We start from the raw sequence: 21,329 nt of genomic DNA on the forward strand, positions 1-21,329 counted from the left end.
ATCATTAATCTATATATTCATTTATTGCAGTACTAAAAAAACACAAACCATGGCAAATGCATCAAGGTCATTAGGGTTGAAATGCTTCAAGGATGTAAGAACAGCCATTCGAAATCCCCTGACAGCCTCAGCAGTTCCAGTGTTTGTGTCTGCAGCAGCAGAGTACTTCTGAAGAAGAAGATCCAATTGACCGTTTTCTATAAGAATGCCAAGAATGAAATTTAGAGCATGAAAATTTCCAACTCCAGTTATCAGGCGCGCCAAACATGGAAAATCACCCTCCAAGACATAAGCATCAACCCTAGTTGCAGCAAGGGCCACAAGAACATCAACTCCATCAAGGCAAGAAGATGATTTGTAGAAGTGGTGAGATAAAATGAGAAGCTCAACCTGAAAATGCCAAATTTACAGGAAAGAATAGTGTCAGCTTCAGGAAAAGTAAAGACTCAGCCAGAGTCATTTAGATACTTTATTATCCAGATTACTACAGCTTTCAATAATACAAAGGAAGAGGGATATTGTAAACAATACCATCAGCTGTCAAGTTGTCATTGGATAAAGAGAAATGTTTAGGGCCCTAAAAGTGTGTAAGTGGTCATTTAATCCTTACAATTCCGATTCACTTATCTCACTCTTGTAGTAAACTAGTTCCATAACTTGTTATGCCTTGTCTGTTTCTTTCTCTACACAAATACAAGTTTATTATTTCTACAGCTAAAATTCTGCCACATGATGATTCAATTATTGGCTATTGTATGACTTGGTTAATGGAATGACAACCGTTTTTGGTTAGAAAATGTGTGAATATTGTACCGAGATAGTTTTCAGTTAGTTCGCCCAGCTAGCTGTAGCTGGCATGTGACAGCTTACTGTAACTGTAATTGCTTGTACTGTTTTTGTTCCTTGCAGGGAAGCAACTTATACCTAAAAACTTTGTTGTAATAGAAAATGTGATGAGAAATAAAATTTTCTTGCTTCAATTATCTTCCTCTAAATTGGAGGTTCTTTTAAGTCAACTCGTTTCTGTTTCTTCTCCAGTACTAGTAAATGAATAGAGAAACATTCCACCAAAATAGACCCCTTAAGTCAAAAGCTCTCTCAAAGACTATTATTTGAACAACTGTGGTTGATAGAATTAATGCCAATGACATGTTTCAACTTTCAAGTGTGTAGACACAAGGTAATATATCTTAAAGTATTATAATCTGAGACTCGCCTGCTCTTATATTGTTCTGTTCTGCTACCACTGTTATATGGATTTCTTTGTTTGTTTGGGTTTTTTACATTTTTTGCAGCAGAGAAAAAAAAAGTTTGGTAAATTGCAATGTTTGCTACATTTTGTCACGAGGGTGGTTTTGGTAAAGTTCTCAAGCACATAGGGAATCCACCCTCAAAAGCTAGCTATTCAGGGAGGAGACTTAGACACTTAAATGAGTATCCCGCTCTACTTGATGAGGGACATACACAACCCATAAATAAACCCAAGTCCCTATCACAGCACCAACCCTAAGAGCCAACACCAGTGACACTTCACTCAACTACCTTGTTGGCCAAAACCTTCCACCAATCAAAACCCTCCATAGGTAGGCCTTTCTGAGACATCAACAGCCAACTTTGATTCAATTGATAAGTACCCAAGCACTTAAGGAACCTAACCTTAAGTTATTAAATGGGGAGAACTAAACACTTAAATATTCCACTGAGTATCCAATACTACTTAATTGGGACTTAGGCACCCCATGATACCCAGGTCCCTATCAAGTTTTAAGGATATCCGTTTACAAGAGCAACGTCTTTGGGATAAGATTAGGAGCTTGGCTTCCACATGGGTAAAGTACATGGTCTTTTAAAAGGGTGTCCCTCACAGACATGTTGAGGGATTAATTAGCTTTTTTACATTCATGACATTCTTTTCTTAATCTTAATGAATTTCCTCCATAATCAAACAAAACAAAGAATAAGGGGTGTCACATCACAAAGGACTCCATCTATCATCCAGAAATCAATATGAATTAGAATTTTCCCACCAGCAACCTAATCTTAATTCACCATTTACTCATTTTCTGAACATAGTAGTGAAAGAAATTGATAGACTGACTGACAACTATCAGCACGGTACCTCACAAGCATGTGGTATTTCTTGCCCAGTAATCACCAAACGCATTAAAGAATGGCCAATTTCTGGTTCAGAGGGACAAAGCTCTGCCCACTTCAAGAAGTCTGAAAATCTCCACAGCAAAGGAGCAGGCCCTTCCTCCTTTTGTGAATCCATATATCCTCCACGATGTGCAGCCAACACACCCTGGCAAAACATAGAAATATAGTTATATGGACCTAATTAATGTCGCAAAAATTGTATCTAACTAGTGGTTTAACAGACACCTTCTTAACTACATGTTAAATAAAAAAATGAGTCAAAATGACACCAGTTCACATATCCTGGTTAGTATGGGACTATATTCAAATATATGCAACATGCCCACAAAAAAATTATGTATGACCAGGAGTGTTGTCTAACACATTTACCAATTACAACACACCATGCCATGCAAAATCATCATGAAATAGAAATTGAAACAAAATGATGAACTAACCTTTAGAAAAGATTCTGCGAGTATTTGAGCAATACTTGCTGCTGGCATTGGATGAGTCTGCACCAGAAAGTTGGCCTCCTCGAAGGAATCCTGTGCTTTAAGAGAAAGGAGATGTAGCAGTTCAATTGGTTGTTTGTTGAATGCCTCAGAAAATGAGAGGCCCAAGGTGTTTGCAGCTTTTATAACTGCTATTATTCTCTTACATAGCCCACGCCCACTGCCATCAGTAAAAATTGTCACCAAACTCTCCAAAACCTAGCATTGCATGACCACAATATTATATTTATACACATCTTATTGTCAGTAGAGAAAAAAAAACAGCATGAAGTAGGGTTTGGTTGGACACCTGCAGTGGGTCAACATGGTGCTTTTTATTCAGTATACCGTATGACTGCATAACTGAACGCACTTCCTCATCAAGGATTGACACTGATACATTGCTAGGAGGAGTTGAATTACCAGCAAGCTTCAAGGCTGCATCAACAAGTCTAAACTCAGATGGTATTTGTCCAGGATAGAATTTGTATTGCAGTTGCTTGGCGGCAGCAATTTGCCCAAATTCTAATAAAGAAAGTACAGCCCTTTCCAGCTCTGCTGTTCCAACCCTTTCCTCCCATCTAGAAAAGGACATTTCAACTTTAATGTTTTCATCTTGCAACTGCAGCTCATTTTTTAAATTAATAGTACTAGAGACATCATCAGTATCAGCACTTTTATCTGCTGATTCAAGAGGTGGGCGCCTTGATGCCATGTATCCTTTGCTCCTTCTTTTAATCTTTGAATTCCCACCAACAGTAGTTGAAAGACCAGCATCTATCACAAAATTCTTGTGAGGGATTTGGTTATTTTCCCTGGACTCATATTTTTCTACAGTTCTACTCTTAAATGTATTTATATGGTTGTCCATCTTTGATATTATGCTTGCAGTTCGGTCAATAATACTGGAGTCGTTCTTGATACCACTCTCCCTCGTAGAAAAGGTAAAATTGAAATCACCTTCACTCTTCACCTGAGTCTCAGACTCAACGGCTAAGAGCCATACTTTGGTTTCAATTTCACGCAGAAGTTGCAATGGACAGACACTGAAAAATTCAATAATATTATAAGTAATGACAACTAAAATTGAAACAGAAAGTAGTTCACTAATTCTTGAATATGTTACATACGGGTTGGAAAGACTTATCATCCCACTCAGCCATTGCAGAGAAAGTAACAAAAGTTCATGAAGCTCCTTTGCAGGAAGATCCTTCTCAACAGCTTCAGCATGTTTAAGAAAAAATAAACCAGCCTGAAATAATTACAACAGAGATAAAATTTCCGCATAAAGCAATATAGAAAATATTTTTAGCTGAACATTGACTGTAGCATTGTACTAGAAACCAAACACACTTGTCGAGAAGGGAAGGAATATCTGATGAAGAGTGTATGGCAGTGGTTCCATAATGCAACCCTCTCTTCTGGCACATCCCAAAGAAACTCCTTCCATTCAGCTACCATAGATTCAGCCTACAATTTATAAAAGGGGCAGAAAAATACGAGGGAAAAGTCTTATGAGAAATCTATCAACTAAAGTTGATAAAAGGCATCAAAGAAAATTCTCAGAAAAATGGCAACTAAATTGGAAGTTATACCAGAACTCAGATTTTCTAAAAATTTGAGATAATTCAGTAGTCAAGTGATTTTATAATTTCAGTAATGTCCAATGTTTAAAATATAAAATTTGTCCATAAAAACTCATTTTCAACACAATATTTTGCTAAAGTTCTTCTATAATATTTTCTGTAAGTTGATTGGCTAATTGTCACATCAACATAGTTTTTTAGAATCCTTGTAAGCTGATAGGCTTGCTGGAAAATCAACATAATCAGTAGGATCCTAACAAACTATGCTGATGTGACATTCATCCAATCAGCTTACAGAAAACATTAGAGAAGAACTCTATTACTCTAATAGCCATCCATATGATCATCTAAAGCAGAATTTTTAAAAACAGATAATTAGAGTATGAGTCAAACCAACATGATAAATCAATTGCACAAGTAACAGAACATAATTGCGTATAAAAGATGTACTGATTTAAACAAAAAGATGTTTTATATGACAAAACATTACCCATGTTCAAAATACAAAATTTACAATTGCCAACATAGTGCCTATATTAAAAGAAGTTTATAATGCCAATATAATTACAAAGAGCAGTCACTTAAAAAATGTGTAATAATATCAATATGAGGGAACCTTGAATTAGCCTTAATGGGCTTCCTCATAAACCATTCAATTGATTAAGGTTCTAATATAGGCTCAAGAATTCCCCTCAATTGAGACTAAGGTCACAAACAGGTTGGCAACCAATAAGTATTACCTGAGATTCAGTAACATGATGCGTAGCAGTTTTCCAGGGTGCACCAATGGCCTCCAACTGCTTGGCCCAGTTCCTTGCCTGCTCCCAGTGCCTATTGTTCTCTAGTGCAGATAAAAGTGAAGCATCATCTAAAATTTCATCATCACCCAAATGCAACTCATTATCTTTACGAAGTAAAGGCTCGGCTAAATTAATTTTCCAATAAACCCTTCGATAGTAAGCCGCAGTATATCCACCATCACCAAAGTCAGTAGCAGCAAGAAGTTGCAGTAGGCATCTTTTTTCATAAGGAGATGGGCAGGTTGAAAGCACAGCATCAGCAGCTGTTGAAGCAGTAGAACTAATCCACGATGCCCCAATCTGTGTCTCTCTTCCTACATTTGGCTGTAAGTACATTGGTTCCTCCTTAATTCGTGCAGAAAAAGAACCCAAATGGGCAGAAGCTTCTGAAAGGCGCATTTGTGAAAATGCCTGAAGAAACAAAAAAAATCTACATTAACAGACTACAAGGGGATAAAGTGCAATTTAACTTAAAAAAATACCCAGTGAAAGAAAGTCAAGAAACATATGTAAGAAATAACCAACAGAGACTTGAACATAGTATCCACTTTTCAGAAGTCTACACTACATGAACAAATTTTGAATGAGTTGGCTTACTTGAAGAGCACGGATGAATGGGAGCAAGGGGCACGATGGAAGGAACATCTCAAATGCCCTGAGCAGAGGCAAAAACAATTGTTGTTCACAAAGCACTGCAACCATCTTTGAAAGGGAAGCAGGTCCTTCATCGGAATCACTTGGAACATTAATGCATCCAATATTTTCTACTTTTCTATCATTCTCCACAGCTTTACCAAGGGAATCAAATATTTTTCCACTTGTAGAAGTGCGAGAGATATCAGATATTGCAGAAGCAGAGGATTCAAGCGAAACAGGAGTTATCAACCGTCGTCGTTTCGGACTCTGCCTGTTGTAATGAAATGTAAGTACTCTGTCACCTACAGGCAGGGCATTAGTAGCATTTACAGCAGCTCCAACATTATCTGCGATCTGGGAAGCAATATCATTCACCTTAATGGATGAAGTTTCTCTGTCCAGAAAAAAAGTACCAAGTTTCAATCACTGAAGTGTATGTACATGTTTGGATCCGTGTCTCAATGCTTAGAGCTTTAAAAATTCATCATGTAATCTGAATTTTCAGCCCAATTGTTGAATTAAAAACAAGCCTTATTCTACTAGTGGAGTTGGATAGAATATGTTGCTCGTCTTACAAATTCTCTTAAAAAATATTCGACACCAATAAACATGGAACTAGATATATTGAATTTGAATGATAGTTTAACATGTGATGATGAAATGTAAAAGATTTTTTATGAATGTAATATTTATGATGGAAATTTGAATTCAGTAGTGTATTTTGCAGTAAACCAGTCCCAAAAAGATTAATGCCTTCTGTGTGTAAGATTTTCAATATCATTTAAGCAGTTACTTTATCCTAAAATATAGATAGAAAGACAGACAGATTTCTGCCTACTGTAACAGACTACTTATACACTCGAGCTCAATACAAATTAAATCACACAAAAACTGCAAGCTCTTCACATTAGAAATGGATAAATCTATTTAAAAAACAGAACATAATTATGAAATTATCCTTTTACTTATAAACAGTCCCAGTCACCTTGCTGCAGTAATTTCCAACCAAACTGTGAGGCATGACAATGGAGAGACATCAAGGAAACATGAAGCGACCATAGCCAATATCGACCAGGACAACTCTTTTGCTTTCCTCAAGAGAGCCTCTCCAGGAGATTTTTGCTTTTCACATTCTGCTAATATTTGGAAGAGTTCAACTGGAACACACATGTTTTCATCAGGAAAGGTTGTTTCACTGTCTTTCTCTAGAGTATCCAAGAACAATGCAGAGCTTGCCTTTTTCTTTGACTGCATTCCCCTCAAAACTGTTAACATATGAAGTCGGAGACGTGGATCACTAAACTCCTTTGATGCCTACCATTCACAATCACAGATAGATTCAAATTGGAACAATATGACTTTAACATCGTATACATGGTTTAAACATGATGTTGAGTAAAGGTAGGGAACAAGACTCACCACTTGGACTACTGTATCAAATGAATATCCTCCAATCTGGGCTTCAGACAAAAATTCAATCTGACAGGAACCAAAAAAACATAAGATCATAGTTTGAGTAGTCAATAAAAGAAACAAAATGTAGAAACATACCCAATCATTGTCTCTGGCTAATACAGCAAGGTATTTGGTACTTAATGGAAGCCCGTGAAATCTACAAAAATTTGTTACCAAAGTCCAGTGCTGACTAGCAATCTTTTGCTGAGATCTTAATTCACTTCCATCACCGTTTCCACTTAATAGCCATGACCCATAACTTTTTCCATCAACCAAACGTGGAAGGCTAGCCTTTTCCAGATGGTGCAAGACAAGAATAAGTGCTCGTGAAGGTTGTTTACCTACAGCTCTTGTCTCAGTAGCAGTTACAGGAGAATCCTTTTGCAAATATTCCTCAGCTAAAGCTCTAGCAAGAGATTCTGTTAAATCACCTTCATGGGATATTGCATGAAACACAGAACCCTTAGGGGATAACTGCCTGAGATTTTCATTATTTTCAATTGATTTGTAAAATGAAGATATCCGTTTTAGCACAGCAATATCAACGTGCATTTTGTTGGCAGATAGACCACATAACTCCAAAAGAAAAGCACATGAAGCAACAAGCATGGAATCCTCAAAATGCATAATAGCAGTTGGCAAAACCTGAAAATTTAGGAACAGTTTTCAATATACCTTTCAAAATTTCAATGAGATCCATATTTTTTTTGTATTTTTCATGAATGTAAAATTACAAAATTAGGAAAGAATATGGGAGAATGTCCAGCATCAAAATCAAAAGGAATCTTAAGATGTATCTATAGGAAATCCAGCTACATCTAAAGATATAACCAAATTAAAGTATATAAGTAGGGAGCAACTCTCACTTACAAATTGGTTTTATAATGTTGAGTTATACCTAAACCATAAATTCTAAGATGGTATCAAAATCTAGCATAACAAATATTGTTGGGCCTATTAAAACACCCTTTGTTGAGTCATCTTTGAATCACCCATAGATGTTATTCTTACAAACTTCATGCTTCAGGATGTCTAATCCTCAATGTGAGGGTGTCTAAGAGATCTCACATCAACTGGAGATATAATCAAATTAAATTATACGAGTATGAGTAACCCCTATTTATAAGAAAGTTTTATAGAATTGATTTAGGTTCAGTATTAGGTATAACAGTAGTAACTGTTATTAGGTATAACAGTATCAACTGTATATAACAGTCTTAACTGTTTACATTTACTTTGTATTACTACTGCACTGGGTACTATTAATACCCAACCTTCCCTGTACATCATGCACTGAATCGTATAATAAAGATTACTCATTCTCTATCTTTCTTCTCTCAATCTCTCCTTCTCTCTATACTCTTATATGGTATCCAAAGCCAAAAATGGCCTCATCATCTACCACTGAACCCAATTCTGAAATTTTTTCCTCCAAGCCCGAGGTTCTTCTCCCTCATATCTTTCATACCCCAATCCCTCTGAAACTGGATCCAGACAATTTCCTTGTCTGGCGGCAGCAGGTTAATGCTACCCTTCGCAGCCTTGACCTTCTTTATTTTCTGGATGGTTCTTGCACTCCTCCGCGCTTCATCTCTGCCGAAGAAGACTCTTCCCCAATTGTTAATACAAAATACATCCAGTATGATCGTCAAGATCAGGCAATCTTGGCCTGGTTATTGGCATCCATGACTGCAGGTATCCTAACTCAGATGGTTGGACTGGAAACTTCAAACCAAGTCTGGGAAAAACTCCAGACCCATTATGCATCTCAAACTCGTGCTCAAATAAAGAAGCACAAACAGCAACTGCGTACACCCAAGAAGGATCGCTCCATCTCTGCCTACCTTCTTGATATCAAGAAAACCGTGGACCAATTGGCTGTTGTGGGTTGTCCAATTTCTCCAGAAGATAACATTGAAGCTGTTCTTGATGGGCTATCTGACGAATATGACCCTTTTATCACCTCTGTCACATCTCGCCTTGACCCATACACAGTAACAGACATTGAAGCGCTGCTTCTTGCCCAAGAAAATCGTATTGAAAGGAATAAACAATCGGTTGATCACATTTTGCAGGCCAATATTGGTTCTGTCCCACATTCTTTCTCTCATTACAACTCCAGTTCTACAAATTATCCCTCCTCCTTCCGCCCCACTGCTCCTGCTAAACAACGGTTTTATTCAAAACCTCGTTTTACACCATCCAAGAACTTCCCCAAAACACCATCTAATTCTTCTTCAACCCGGGTGCAATGCCAAATTTGTGGAAAATATGGCCACACTGCTCTTCACTGCTGGCATAGATTTGATTCTTCTACCCAATCTCAAGTTACTGCTAATACTGCCCATTTTTCTAGATCTCTTGGTGATGATGAACCTTCGATACTCGGAACTCCCAATACTCTCCATGACCCGCTTTGGTATCCTGATAGTGGTGCCTCCCACCATCTCACTGCCAACAGCAACAATCTCTCCACAACCACTCCTTACACAGGTTCGGAAAAGGTGGTTGTAGGTAATGGTTTCCAGCTTCCTATTACTTCTATTGGATCTGCCAGTTTTACAGATCTTAATACCCATAATACCTTCTCCTTACAACATCTTCTGCATGTGCCTACTATTTCTAAAAATTTGTTAAGTGTTTCTAGGTTTGCAAGTGATAATCACGTTTACTTTGAGTTTCATGCTGATGTTTGCCTTGTTAAACGTCAGGGAACCAACGAAATCCTGCTCCAAGGCAAGCTTAAAGATGGTCTTTATATGTTTCCAAACCTTGTTCAAACTGCACTCTATTCTGCTCACAATACTGCTATTACTACTGGCTCTTCTGCTTATCATTTGTGACACTTCCGGTTTGGTCATGCCCAACCAAGAGTGATTCACCAAATTATGAAGATTTGTAATATACCTTTTACTGCTAAACGTGCATTCTGTGAATCCTGTGTTGTTGGCAAGTCCCATCAGCTTCCTTTTAATGCTTCTCAAACTATATACTCTAAACCTTTACAGCTTGTTTTCATTGACATTTGGGGGCCGTCTGCTACCCCTGCAACTAATGGTGCTACTTACTACATCTCTTTTGTGGATGCCTATACTAGATATGTTTGGTTCTACTTAATTCATGCTAAATCTCAAGCCCTTACTGTTTTCAAATCTTTCAAATTATATGTTGAAAAACAAACTGGTTTTCCTCTATTAAGCATTCAAATTGACAATGCAAAAGAATTTCTCTGTTTTAAATCTTTCTTGTTATCTAATGGCATATCTCATCGTCTAACCTGCCCTCACACTCATGAACAAAATGGTTCTGTTGAACGTAAGCATAGGCATATTGTTGATATAGGATTGACTTTACTTGCTTGTTCAAAATTACCCATGCATTTTTGGGGCTATGCTTTCACTACTGCTGTTTCCGTTATTAATGTTTTACCCACATCTGTTTTAAACAATCAAAGTCCATATTATCTGTTGTTTAACTCACACCCTGATTATTCTTTTTACAAAACCTTTGGATGTGCGTGTTATCCTCTTCTTCGCCCATATAATAAACATAAAATGAGTTTTCGTTCATCTTTGTGTGTGTTTCTTGGCTATGCCTCCAATCACAAAGGTTACATGTGCCTCTCTCCAACTGGGCGTATGTATATTACTCGTCATGTTACTTTTAATGAATCTGTTTTTCCCTATGCTGTTTCATCTAACCCTTTCTCTTCTGTTTCTTCACCCACTAATAGCCCCCACTCCGATTCTTCCCCCTCTTTAACTGTTTTTCAGCAACCGCCTGTTTCTGTATCTCAACCAGCACCTCCTGACTCACAACCAACCACCTCAGATTCTTCCCATGAACATCTAGATCCCACTGCTTCTATGTCATCTCACTCTGACTTGTCTTCCACTACTTTCACTCCCCTCAATCCTGCTCCTCAAAACACTCACCCCATGCTTACACGCGCGAAAACTGCTCTACTTGGTCCAAGTGCTTTTACTGCTGCACCTGTTTTGCCTCTTCCCAAATCCACCAAAGAAGCCTTACATCTTCCCCAATGGCTTTCTGCCATGCAGGAAGAGCTTGCTGCTCTAACCACGAACAACACCTGGATTCTCACCACTCTTCCTCCTGGGGTTCAACCCATTGGTTGCAAATGGATTTTCAAAATAAAATACAATGCTGATGGCTCTTTTCAGCGAAATAAAGCTCGCCTCGTCGCCAAAGGTTTTCATCAGCAACAAGGTTTTGACTATTTTGAAACATTCAGTCCTGTGATAAAACCTGTCACCATACGTATTATCCTTACTCTAGCTCTTCAATTAAACTGGTCTGTCAATCAAATTGATATTAATAACGCCTTTTTGTATGGTGATCTTGAGGAATCTGTATACATGGTTCAACCTCCTGGCTTTGAAACTGGTGACTCCAACACTGTTTGCAAACTTAACAAAGCTCTCTATGGGTTGAAACAAGCACCTAGATCCTGGTTTCACAAGCTAAGTACCACTTTAATCTCTCTTGGTTTTCATCCCACTAAAAGTGACACCTCCCTCTTTCTTCACTTCCACAATAACGTTACTCTTTTTGTCCTAATTTATGTTGATGATATTCTAATTACAGGGAATTCTAACACTGCCATTCAGCGTCTGATTTACTCCCTCAGTCAACATTTTGCTCTAAAAGATCTTGGCACTCTCCACTATTTTCTCGGTGTTGAAGCCACTTGGACATTGGATGGAGGCTTACATCTCTCTCAAACCAAATATATTCAAGATCTCCTCCATAAAACCAACATGCTTTCCTCCAAGCCTCAACCAACACCCATGCTCTCCACAACTCGTCTCACAAAAGACGCTACCACTGCTGTAGACGATCCTTCCCTCTATCGCTCAGTGGTAGGCTCGCTTCAATATATACTCATCACTCGTCCAGAACTCGCCTATAGCGTCAACAGAGCGTGTCAGTTCATGAACAACCCTCAACATCACCACTGGAATGCTGTTAAACGTATTCTCCGCTACCTTGCTGGCAGTACCACTCATGGGCTTCATCTTCGGCGCCCATCCCAACTCACACTAAATGCCTTTGCTGATGCTGATTGGGGTTCTGACCCTGATGACAGGAAATCCACCTCAGGCCTTGTTGTTTATCTTGGATCGAATCCTGTTGCTTGGCTTTCAAAGAAACAAAAGGTTGTTTCTCGCAGCTCCACTGAAGCTGAATATCGCAGCATTGCTGCCACGCTTGCTGAACTCAAGTGGATACAAAATCTGCTCACTGAACTTCGTCTTCCTCCTACTCTTCCCACCATTCGATCTGATAATCTGGGCGCTGTTCTCCTTGCATCCAATCCCATTATGCACTCCAAGACCAAGCACTTTGAACTTGACCTTCATTTTGTTCGTGATGCTATCCAACAAAAGCAGTTACAACTTCTACATGTCCCTGCTACACTACAGATCGCTGATGTCTTTACGAAACCTTTAAGTGTTGGCCCGTTTTCAGCCTTCTCGCATAAATTAATGGTGTATCCTAAACCATCAATTTAAGGGGGGGATATTAGGTATAACAGTAGTAACTGTTATTAGGTATAACAGTATCAACTGTATATAACAGTCTTAACTGTTTACATTTACTTTGTATTACTACTGCACTGGGTACTATTAATACCCAGCCTTCCCTGTACATCATGCACTGAATCGTATAATAAAGATTACTCATTCTCTATCTTTCTTCTCTCAATCTCTCCTTCTCTCTATACTCTTATATTCAGATCCAAATTCCGAGAGTAACATAAAACTGATAGAATACCAAATGAAGGGTTAAATAAAGCATCATTCATTAATGCCCTTAACCAAACAGCTTAAACATTTAGGTTCATCGGTTCTTCATGAGGTCCCAAAGCCCCATGACCAAATGTGAAAAGCCAATTCTTGCCACCCATTTTTCTCATAATTACATTAAGCCATAGCATAAAATAAAATAGGCTAGGGTCTTTTTCATGCTTAAAGCTCAAAATAATCATATAAGGCATGTCAGAGACATAACCATTTTTAAATTTTTAGGTTGAAATTATTCTTGACAAACAGATTCCATGTCATTGCCAATTGTGAAATTTATCATCAGCGCAAAGCATTTTATCTAGTGAAAAGGCACATTTTTTAGCATTGCAGAATGCATCAATTTGTTTTAACTATAACTCTCATCTCATGTCCATAATCAGAAAATCTAATAAAAAATAAATAACTCACACATGAGAGTAGAGTCTCTTCACTTTGTCCTAGTGGAGAAAGAAGTGAATGAACATCTGATTGAATGTTCGTTTGTCCATGAGCTGAAGTACTAGATTCCTCTTCTGACTTCAAATTTTGAACTCTGTGGCCAAGAATTTGGTTAAAAGCTGCCAGTGCTCGTCCACGATGCAAAAGATGCTCAACCCCAAATCCATTTTCCTGAAAATTCAATTCAAATTACCAATATACAATATCAAAATATAATTGGAATGGGACACAACAAATTGCATACTTGCACTTGGAACAACAGAAGAACAATACCATATGTCAAGCTTCAAAAATGGAAAAAAAAAATAGAAAGCCAGAATATTATGTTGGAACAGAACAGTTATTGAATTTTGGATAGATGGGTGGTCCCTGACACTTTTGACTTATCCAACAACTACAGAAATATGAGAAATTCATGCAGATTTTGTGTTATGATTGTTTACTGCATAACATTGCTTTCCTAAAATAACATTTGATTAGGGAAAAAACCCTTTGACCCTCAAGAAAATTCTCACATAATTATTAAGTCTTACAGCACACCAGAAACTGCATAGAATTCAGTCACAATGATACTCGTTTAGTTTGTAGCCAGAAAATAAAGCAATTTGAAAGAAATGTAATTAGCTATTGAGCTCAAACATATGAAGCATGAGAAATGTTTGGTGGAAAATACACAAGATAAAAGCTACAGAATAGTCCCTGATTGATAATTGCCAGTTCTTCACAGTATAACAAACATAATGCATGACATGTGCTTTTAAGACATCTTCACACAACACAAGGGAGAAACAAATATTGAATCCCATGCAATGATGGAAAATACACAGGATCAGAGGTACAGAATACCAGTCCACATAGTACTTGTGATTTGAAATCATTCTGATATAAGAGGAAAAATTGTATATCGGTTAGAAGAACTGGACCAGAACCAAAATCAAAATAACAAGGGGAGAAAGTAATTGGGTGTGCTAGTCCAACAGTTAAACGAGTTACTATTTTATAAATATGGGAAGAAATAAATATAAGATGGTGATCCATAGCAGTGAGATAGTAAGACTCAACATTATTTTTTTCTCAATTAACTTCTGGTTTGTAAAGAACACATTTTATCTTGTGATAAGAAGGGAATAGGAGGGACAGATCCATCTATCAGTATTGTGAAGACCAATAATAATAATAAAACATGAACGAAATTCTCAAGTTTAGAAGGAATAATATTTTCTTCTATTTCAATTATGAGGTCATTAGACCTATATATACATGAGTTTGCTAGTTATTTTAGGAAATATGGACAACTAATTCTAGAGAAACAAATCCCTATGATTGTGGGATTGTTTCTAAATACATAATCCTAATATTAATAGTAAGATACAGCTGTGATACAAAATAAAAATATAATAAGGATAAAATATAAAACTTCCTAAACAGTTTTGACACTCCCCCTCAAGCTGGTGAATAGATGTTCTCCATTCCCAGCTTGGATATAATTCTTTCAAAGTTACTGCAGTTCAGTCCTTTGGTGAGTATGTCTGCAAGTTGACTCTGAGTGGACACATATGGGGTGCAAATCAAGCCACTGTCGAACTTTTCCTTGATAAAATGTCTGTCCACCTCGATATGTTTAGTTCTATCATGCTGTACTGGGTTGTGGGCTATGCTAATTGCAGATTTATTGTCACAATATAACCTCATAGGTTCATCCCACCTTATCTTCAAGTCTTCCAATATAATCTTCAGCCATAGAAGTTCACATATTCCTTGGGCCATTGCTCGAAATTCTGCTTCAGCACTTGATCTAGCTACTACACTTTGTTTTTTACTCTTCCAAGTCACTAGATTTCCACCAAGGAAGGTGCAGTATCCAGTAGTTGATCTCCTATCCACAACTGACTCTGCATAATCTGCATCCGTGTATGCTTCAAGACAAACACTTTTGTTTCGTTTGAACAAAATCCCTCTTCCTAGAGTCCCTTTTAAATACTGCACAATTCTAAGGGCAGCTTGCAAATGTGCCTCCTTTGGTTGGTGCATAAATTGGCTGACTAGACTCACAGCAAAAGCAATGTCTGGCCTAGTGTGAGATAAGTAAATAAGCCTGCCCACGAGTCTTTGGTACATTTCCTTGTCCACGGCATTATCCTCCTCCGCACTTCCCAACTTTATATTTGGATCAACTGGAGTACTTGCTGGTTTGCAGGCTGTCTTTCCTGTTTCTCTAAGCAAGTCAGTAATATATTTTTGTTGAGATATGAAGATTCCTTTCTTGGAATGGGTCACTTCAATTCCCAAAAAATATTTAAGTCTCCCTAATGTCTTAATTTCAAATTCCGTGGCAAGACGTTGACTTAACGTTTGCTGCTCCTCTTTGTCATCTCCAGTTATTATAATATCATCTACATACACCAATAATATTGTTACTCCTCCTGAAACTAAATGTTTGATAAATAAAGTGTGATCTCCTTGGCTCTGTTTGTAGCCCAAACTTGTCAAAACTTTGGTGAATCTTCCAAACCATGCTCTTGGGGATTGTTTCAGCCCATATAGAGCCTTTTTTAGCTTACAAACGGTTCCAGCAGCAACCTGTCCATCATAGCCAGGGGGCAACTCCATGTATATTTCTTCTTCAAGGTCTCCATGTAGGAATGCATTCTTCACATCGAACTGCTGCATATCCCAATCATGATTTGCTGCTAATGACAATATTACTCTGACCGTGTTCATCTTAGCAACCGGAGCAAATGTCTCCAAGTAATCCACTCCATAGGTTTGAGTGAATCCTTTGGCTACTAACCTTGCCTTGTAACGCTCAATAGTCCCATCAGCCCGATACTTTACAGCGTATACCCACTTACACCCTACTGGTTTTTTTCCAGTTGGTAAGGTGACAAGCTCCCAGGTCCTGTTCTTGTTTAGTGCCTCCATTTCCACATCCATGGCTTGTTTCCATTTCCTGTCAGATAATGCTTCAGATACAGAGGAAGGTGTGGGTGTAGAGTTTAAGTTTGTGAGAAAGGTTTTATGGGTAGGAGAAAATTTTTCAAAGGATAGGAAATTTGATAGAGGGTAAAGTGGTTGTTGGGTGCAGGTTCTGGTTCCCTTTCTAAGGGCAATAGGAAGATCCAGGTTTTGATCCTCCTGTGCTTCTGAATTTTCCAAAATAAACTCATTAGAATTATTGGAATTTCTAGGATTAGAAACTGTTACCTCATGTAAAGATGGTAGGTTGGATTCTTGGACATGGATAGATTCTGGAATGACCTTTCCTCTTCTTGAATATACCAGATTTTTTCCGAATTTCCCACCACCATTAGGTGCAGATTCAACTGCTGATTCAGGTGCTTGTTCAGGAGCTGATTCAGGTCTTGCTGCTGGTTCAGGTGCTTGTTTTGTTCTTGTCTCAGTTTCAGGGACAGCAATGCTATTTGTCCCAATTTCAGGTCCAAATGCCATATTTGGAAGCATGAGAGGCTCATCTTCCTCTCTTACATTCTCCCCCTGAAGATGAGGCTGGAAGTAGCTCTCTTGTTCGTTGAATGTGACATCCCTTGACACAAAGAATCTCTTTGACGGGGGGTGAAAACACTTGTATCCTTTTTGTGTGGTTGAGTACCCTAAGAATACACATTTGACAGCCCTAGGGTCCAACTTTCCCCTTTCAATACTATGAACATGCACAAAGGATACACACCCAAATATTCTAGGTTGGAGTTTATTTGTAGGGTTTAGGTGTGGGTAGAAGGAGGATAGGACTTCCATGGGGCTTTTTGATGCTAAGATTTTAGAGGGTAACCTATTGATTAGGTAGGTGGCAGTAAGAAGGGCTTCCCCCCAAAATTTCTTAGGGACATGATTTTGAAAAAGTAGAGCTCTAGTTTGGTCTAATAAGTGCCCATTTTTTCTTTCTGCAATCCCATTCTGTTGGGGTGTGTTAACACATGAAGACTCATGAATTATCCCTTCCTTTTGGCAAAAAGAGTTTAGCACTAGGTTAAAGTAGTCCTTGGCATTATCAGACCTAATTCTCTTGATATTAACTCCAAATTGATTTTTAATCATAGACACAAACTGAACAAAAATGGAGCTAACCTCAGATTTATGTTTCAATAGGAAAACCCAAGTCACCCGTGTACAATCATCTATGAAGGTTAAAAACCACTTAGCACCTGAGATATTAGGAATATTAGCAGGACCCCAGACATCAGTATGGATAAGGAAAAAAGAGAAATGACTCATTTTATTACTAATGGGAAAAGGTACACGCTTGTGTTTCGCAAGCTCACACACCTCACAATGGAGACTCTCCACATTTAAATTCTGAAACAAGGAAGGGAAGAGTACTTTTACAACTTGAAATGAAGGGTGTCCTAGCCGACAATGATATAGTTGAGCTTTCTCTTTACTGGTCATGGTGGATTCAAATATGAGAGAGTGACTATTGATACCAAGATTAGGATCCGCCATGTAGTATAGGCCATTCCATTCTCTAGCATGTTCAATCGTCCTCCCTGAGTTCTTGTCCTAAAATACACAATAGTTGTTATGAAAAACAACGTTACAAGAGAGATCTTTTGTGAGTTTCTGTACAAAAATCAGATTGGTGGACAATTTAGGGACATGAAGGACATGTTTTAATGTTATAGATGGGCTTATTTGGACTTCTCCTTGACCTGCGGCAGTTATACATGTTCCATCTGTTGTGGAAATTTTCTTGTTGCTAGGACATGGGATATATGTGGAGAAGTATTTAGGTAGAGGGGTCATATGGTCAGTAGCACCTGAATGTAGTATCCAGAAATTGGTAAAGGGTGTATCTGAAGCAGTAAGTCCAAAAGAAAATGGAAACTTACCAGAATATGTTAAGGTGCACATACCTGAGGGCTTCTCCAATTTACTAAGGAAGGACCTTACCCTTTCTATCTCTTCATGATTCAGCTGGACAGATTCTTCTCCTTGTCCATTAAGGATGTGTGCTTGTCTTTGTCCTTCCCTTTTTGGAGGGCCTCCTTTCTGGCCCCATTCTCTGCTTGGGGGTTTTCCATGTAATTTCCAGCACTTTTCCCTTGTGTGGCGCGGCTTGTTGCAGTAGGTACACCAGACTTCCTCCTTTTTCTCTATATTGGAAAACCCGCTTTTCTTCTGGTTAGTTATCATGGTTGTTCCTCCTTCAGCTTTCATTGCTGAGCTTTCAGTAGTTGGGGTCTCCAACATCAGTCCTCTCCTGCTTTCTTCACTTCGAATAATGGCTACCACTTCATTAAGCCCTGGGACTTTCTCTTTTCCCAAGATTTGGATTCGAACCTGATCATATTCAGGATTCAGGCCTACCAAGAAATCATAGACTCTATCTTGTTCAATATACTCCTTAAGGATTGCTGAGTCTTCTGAACATTTTGCTTTTATAACTCGGTACTGATCCAATTCCATCCATAGGGACTTGAGTTGATTGGCATATTCTGTAACAGATTTGTTTCCCTGCTTGGCAGCCACAGTTTTCACTTTTACATCATATATTTGAGCAGCATCCTTGGCCTTAGAATAGGTTTGTTCTACTGCCTCCCAAATTTCCTTTGCTGATTTAAGGAACATGCAGGTATCACTGATTTCTGGGACCATTGAATTCCACAGCCATGCCATGATCATGGAGTCTTCTTCATCCCATGATTTGAACTTGGCATCCTGTTCATCAGGGGCAATATCAGTCAGGTGACTGACCTTTCCTTTTCCTTTCAAGATGGTTCTAATGAGTTGAGACCATTTGAGATAATTTTTTTCATTTAATCTATAAGCAGAATGAACATTCTGCAATTCTCCAGCAGTTTGGGATCTGTCCCCAATAGGATTCACGATCTCAGTGATCTCAGCCATCACAGTGATGAACAGTAGCGGCGGTGAACAGTAACCGTGATGAACAGTGTCGTGGTGAACAGTAACTGCGGTGAACAGTAGCCGCGGTGAAGGCTACACAGCAATGAAGGCTGCGATTAGGCCAAGGTTGTGCAGCAATGAAGGCTGCAGCAAGGCTCAATGTTGTGCAGCAATGATGGCTGCAACTTAGGGTTTTCAGGCACGGTCAGAGACTCCTAAAGATCAGGAGCTCTGATACCATCTCAAGTTTAGAAGGAATAATATTTTCTTCTATTTCAATTATGAGGTCATTAGACCTATATATACATGAGTTTGCTAGTTATTTTAGGAAATATGGACAACTAATTCTAGAGAAACAAATCCCTATGATTGTGGGATTGTTTCTAAATACATAATCCTAATATTAATAGTAAGATACAGCTGTGATACAAAATAAAAATATAATAAGGATAAAATATAAAACTTCCTAAACAGTTTTGACAGAAATAATAATAATAATAATAATAATTTAAAAATACCATATCCAATTCTTTACCCAACCTTTTGTGCTTGCAAACAGTGAAAACCCTAATCAACTTATCTTTCATCCACCATCAATTAGCTTATCTCATTATTTACTCACATGTCAAAAGTTATTAGACTATATTTCAAAATTGTCATGCAAACAAAACTGCATCACACCATGCTAGAATCTTGAGCTAAACATAAGTTGTTAGGAACAATGTTCCTTTACAAGTTGCACATAATCAGACCGGCTAGGTGGCTGGCTGAACCGAGTCAATTGAGTTCCTCATATTATGTTGCAATTGGAGTCTGTGGTACCAATAAAACTGCAAATACTATATAGCTAAACAAGATTTAGGCAGTGGAGCATTTCTTAGCAGTTTTCAAGAAAGAAAAAATTATGAAAAAAAAAAATTGAGTACAAAAATGGCGAGGCACACAATAAATCCTTGTAACAGAGACAGGGAGGATAAGAGAGAACCAAACAATCAAATTAAAAGCCCAGACCTCAAGTAAAGGACCATATAGTTCTTCAATGTGTCTTTGGATAGTGGCCTCCCAAGAGATTGCACTTATCTCAGCATGTACATCAGCGTTTATGAATAAATCGATGTCTCTGCGTAGCAAAGTTTCCCCAATAGGAAACTCAGAAAATGATTGGCATCCAAGAGGACCCTGTAATGTAATGAAAAACTAAATAACTTGAATTGCATAAATATACATGAATTGTGTCTGCAACAGCATGCAAACTACACAACTGCATACGGTACTTATAAACAAACAGAAGAGAACAAGAGATTGGAGATAAAGCTGTCCTAACAAGGCACAAAAAGCAGAGTATTTTCAAAGTAATACAGACATGTGTTATTTGAATTTAAATAAGATAAAATCACATTGAAAAGAATAATAAAAAAAACCTGGACATAAAGCTGTATCAATCTTCGTATAGGCTTAGGAAACCAGCAAGGAAGCATTTGTAAAAGTGAAGTATCACGTACGGTAGAGAAGAAGATCTCATCACGCCAATTAAGATAGTCTGATAAAGCTGCATTGCAAAATTGCGAAAGACAAAAATTGAGACAAAAAAAAAAGGTTAGTTTAAGTGCCCAAATAACTTAGGAGAATAGGGTGTGCAGGTTACCAAAAAATGAGTTTAATAGCTAACCAGTTTTTGCTTTAGGGACCAGCAAGGCCATTGTATCTTGTCCAAGACATGCCCCAACAAGTGTGCGCCACAATGTGGGGAACTTTTGCAAAGTTGGCCTAAGGTTCTCCAATGTGCACTGGGCAGAGGAATTACTATGCCGATTTACACCACCACTGTTTAAGCAGTTTTGAATTGGGACAGCAGCATGCATTAGGGTTGCCAAGGCTGCCATTTCTCCCCCTCCTTCAGCAATGTCATCGACAGTTCGAATTATTTCATCTAACTCCAGAACACTGAGATCACTTCTAGGAACTAAATCACGTGACATTATCGATCGAGAATTGGCAAGTGAGGCTTCATATTCACACCCCTTAACTCTCGATAAGAGTAGCCATCTTGCCCATTCACAATCAACCTATTAAGATGCAATATGTATC

At 38.2% G+C, this 21,329-nt stretch overlaps 1 protein-coding gene across 3 annotated transcripts in view; it reads right to left on the bottom strand.

Annotated features, from left to right (window-relative positions):
* The window catches only part of LOC137812428 (uncharacterized), a 37,186-nt gene that overhangs the window by 1,562 nt on the left and 14,295 nt on the right, over positions 1-21,329 (bottom strand). For 2 of the 3 annotated variants that reach the window (XM_068614396.1, XM_068614395.1), the window contains exons 11-25: positions 20,911-21,307; positions 20,663-20,790; positions 20,253-20,420; positions 13,347-13,547; positions 7,204-7,752; positions 7,072-7,131; positions 6,638-6,966; positions 5,614-6,046; positions 4,957-5,427; positions 3,984-4,100; positions 3,761-3,882; positions 2,941-3,676; positions 2,595-2,849; positions 2,120-2,302; positions 49-390 (exon numbers count right to left, since the gene is read on the bottom strand). In XM_068614396.1, the coding sequence (XP_068470497.1) occupies positions 49-390; positions 2,120-2,302; positions 2,595-2,849; positions 2,941-3,676; positions 3,761-3,882; positions 3,984-4,100; positions 4,957-5,427; positions 5,614-6,046; positions 6,638-6,966; positions 7,072-7,131; positions 7,204-7,752; positions 13,347-13,547; positions 20,253-20,420; positions 20,663-20,790; positions 20,911-21,307 (4,491 nt within the window). The remainder of the gene's footprint in view (positions 1-48; positions 391-2,119; positions 2,303-2,594; positions 2,850-2,940; positions 3,677-3,760; positions 3,883-3,983; positions 4,101-4,956; positions 5,428-5,613; positions 6,047-6,637; positions 6,967-7,071; positions 7,132-7,203; positions 7,753-13,346; positions 13,548-20,252; positions 20,421-20,662; positions 20,791-20,910; positions 21,308-21,329) is intronic. The other variant, XR_011081253.1, reaches the window with a different exon arrangement.

The sequence above is a fragment of the Phaseolus vulgaris genome, chromosome 2 (genome assembly GCF_000499845.2).
Source record: "Phaseolus vulgaris cultivar G19833 chromosome 2, P. vulgaris v2.0, whole genome shotgun sequence".
NCBI classification, from domain to species: domain Eukaryota; kingdom Viridiplantae; phylum Streptophyta; class Magnoliopsida; order Fabales; family Fabaceae; genus Phaseolus; species Phaseolus vulgaris.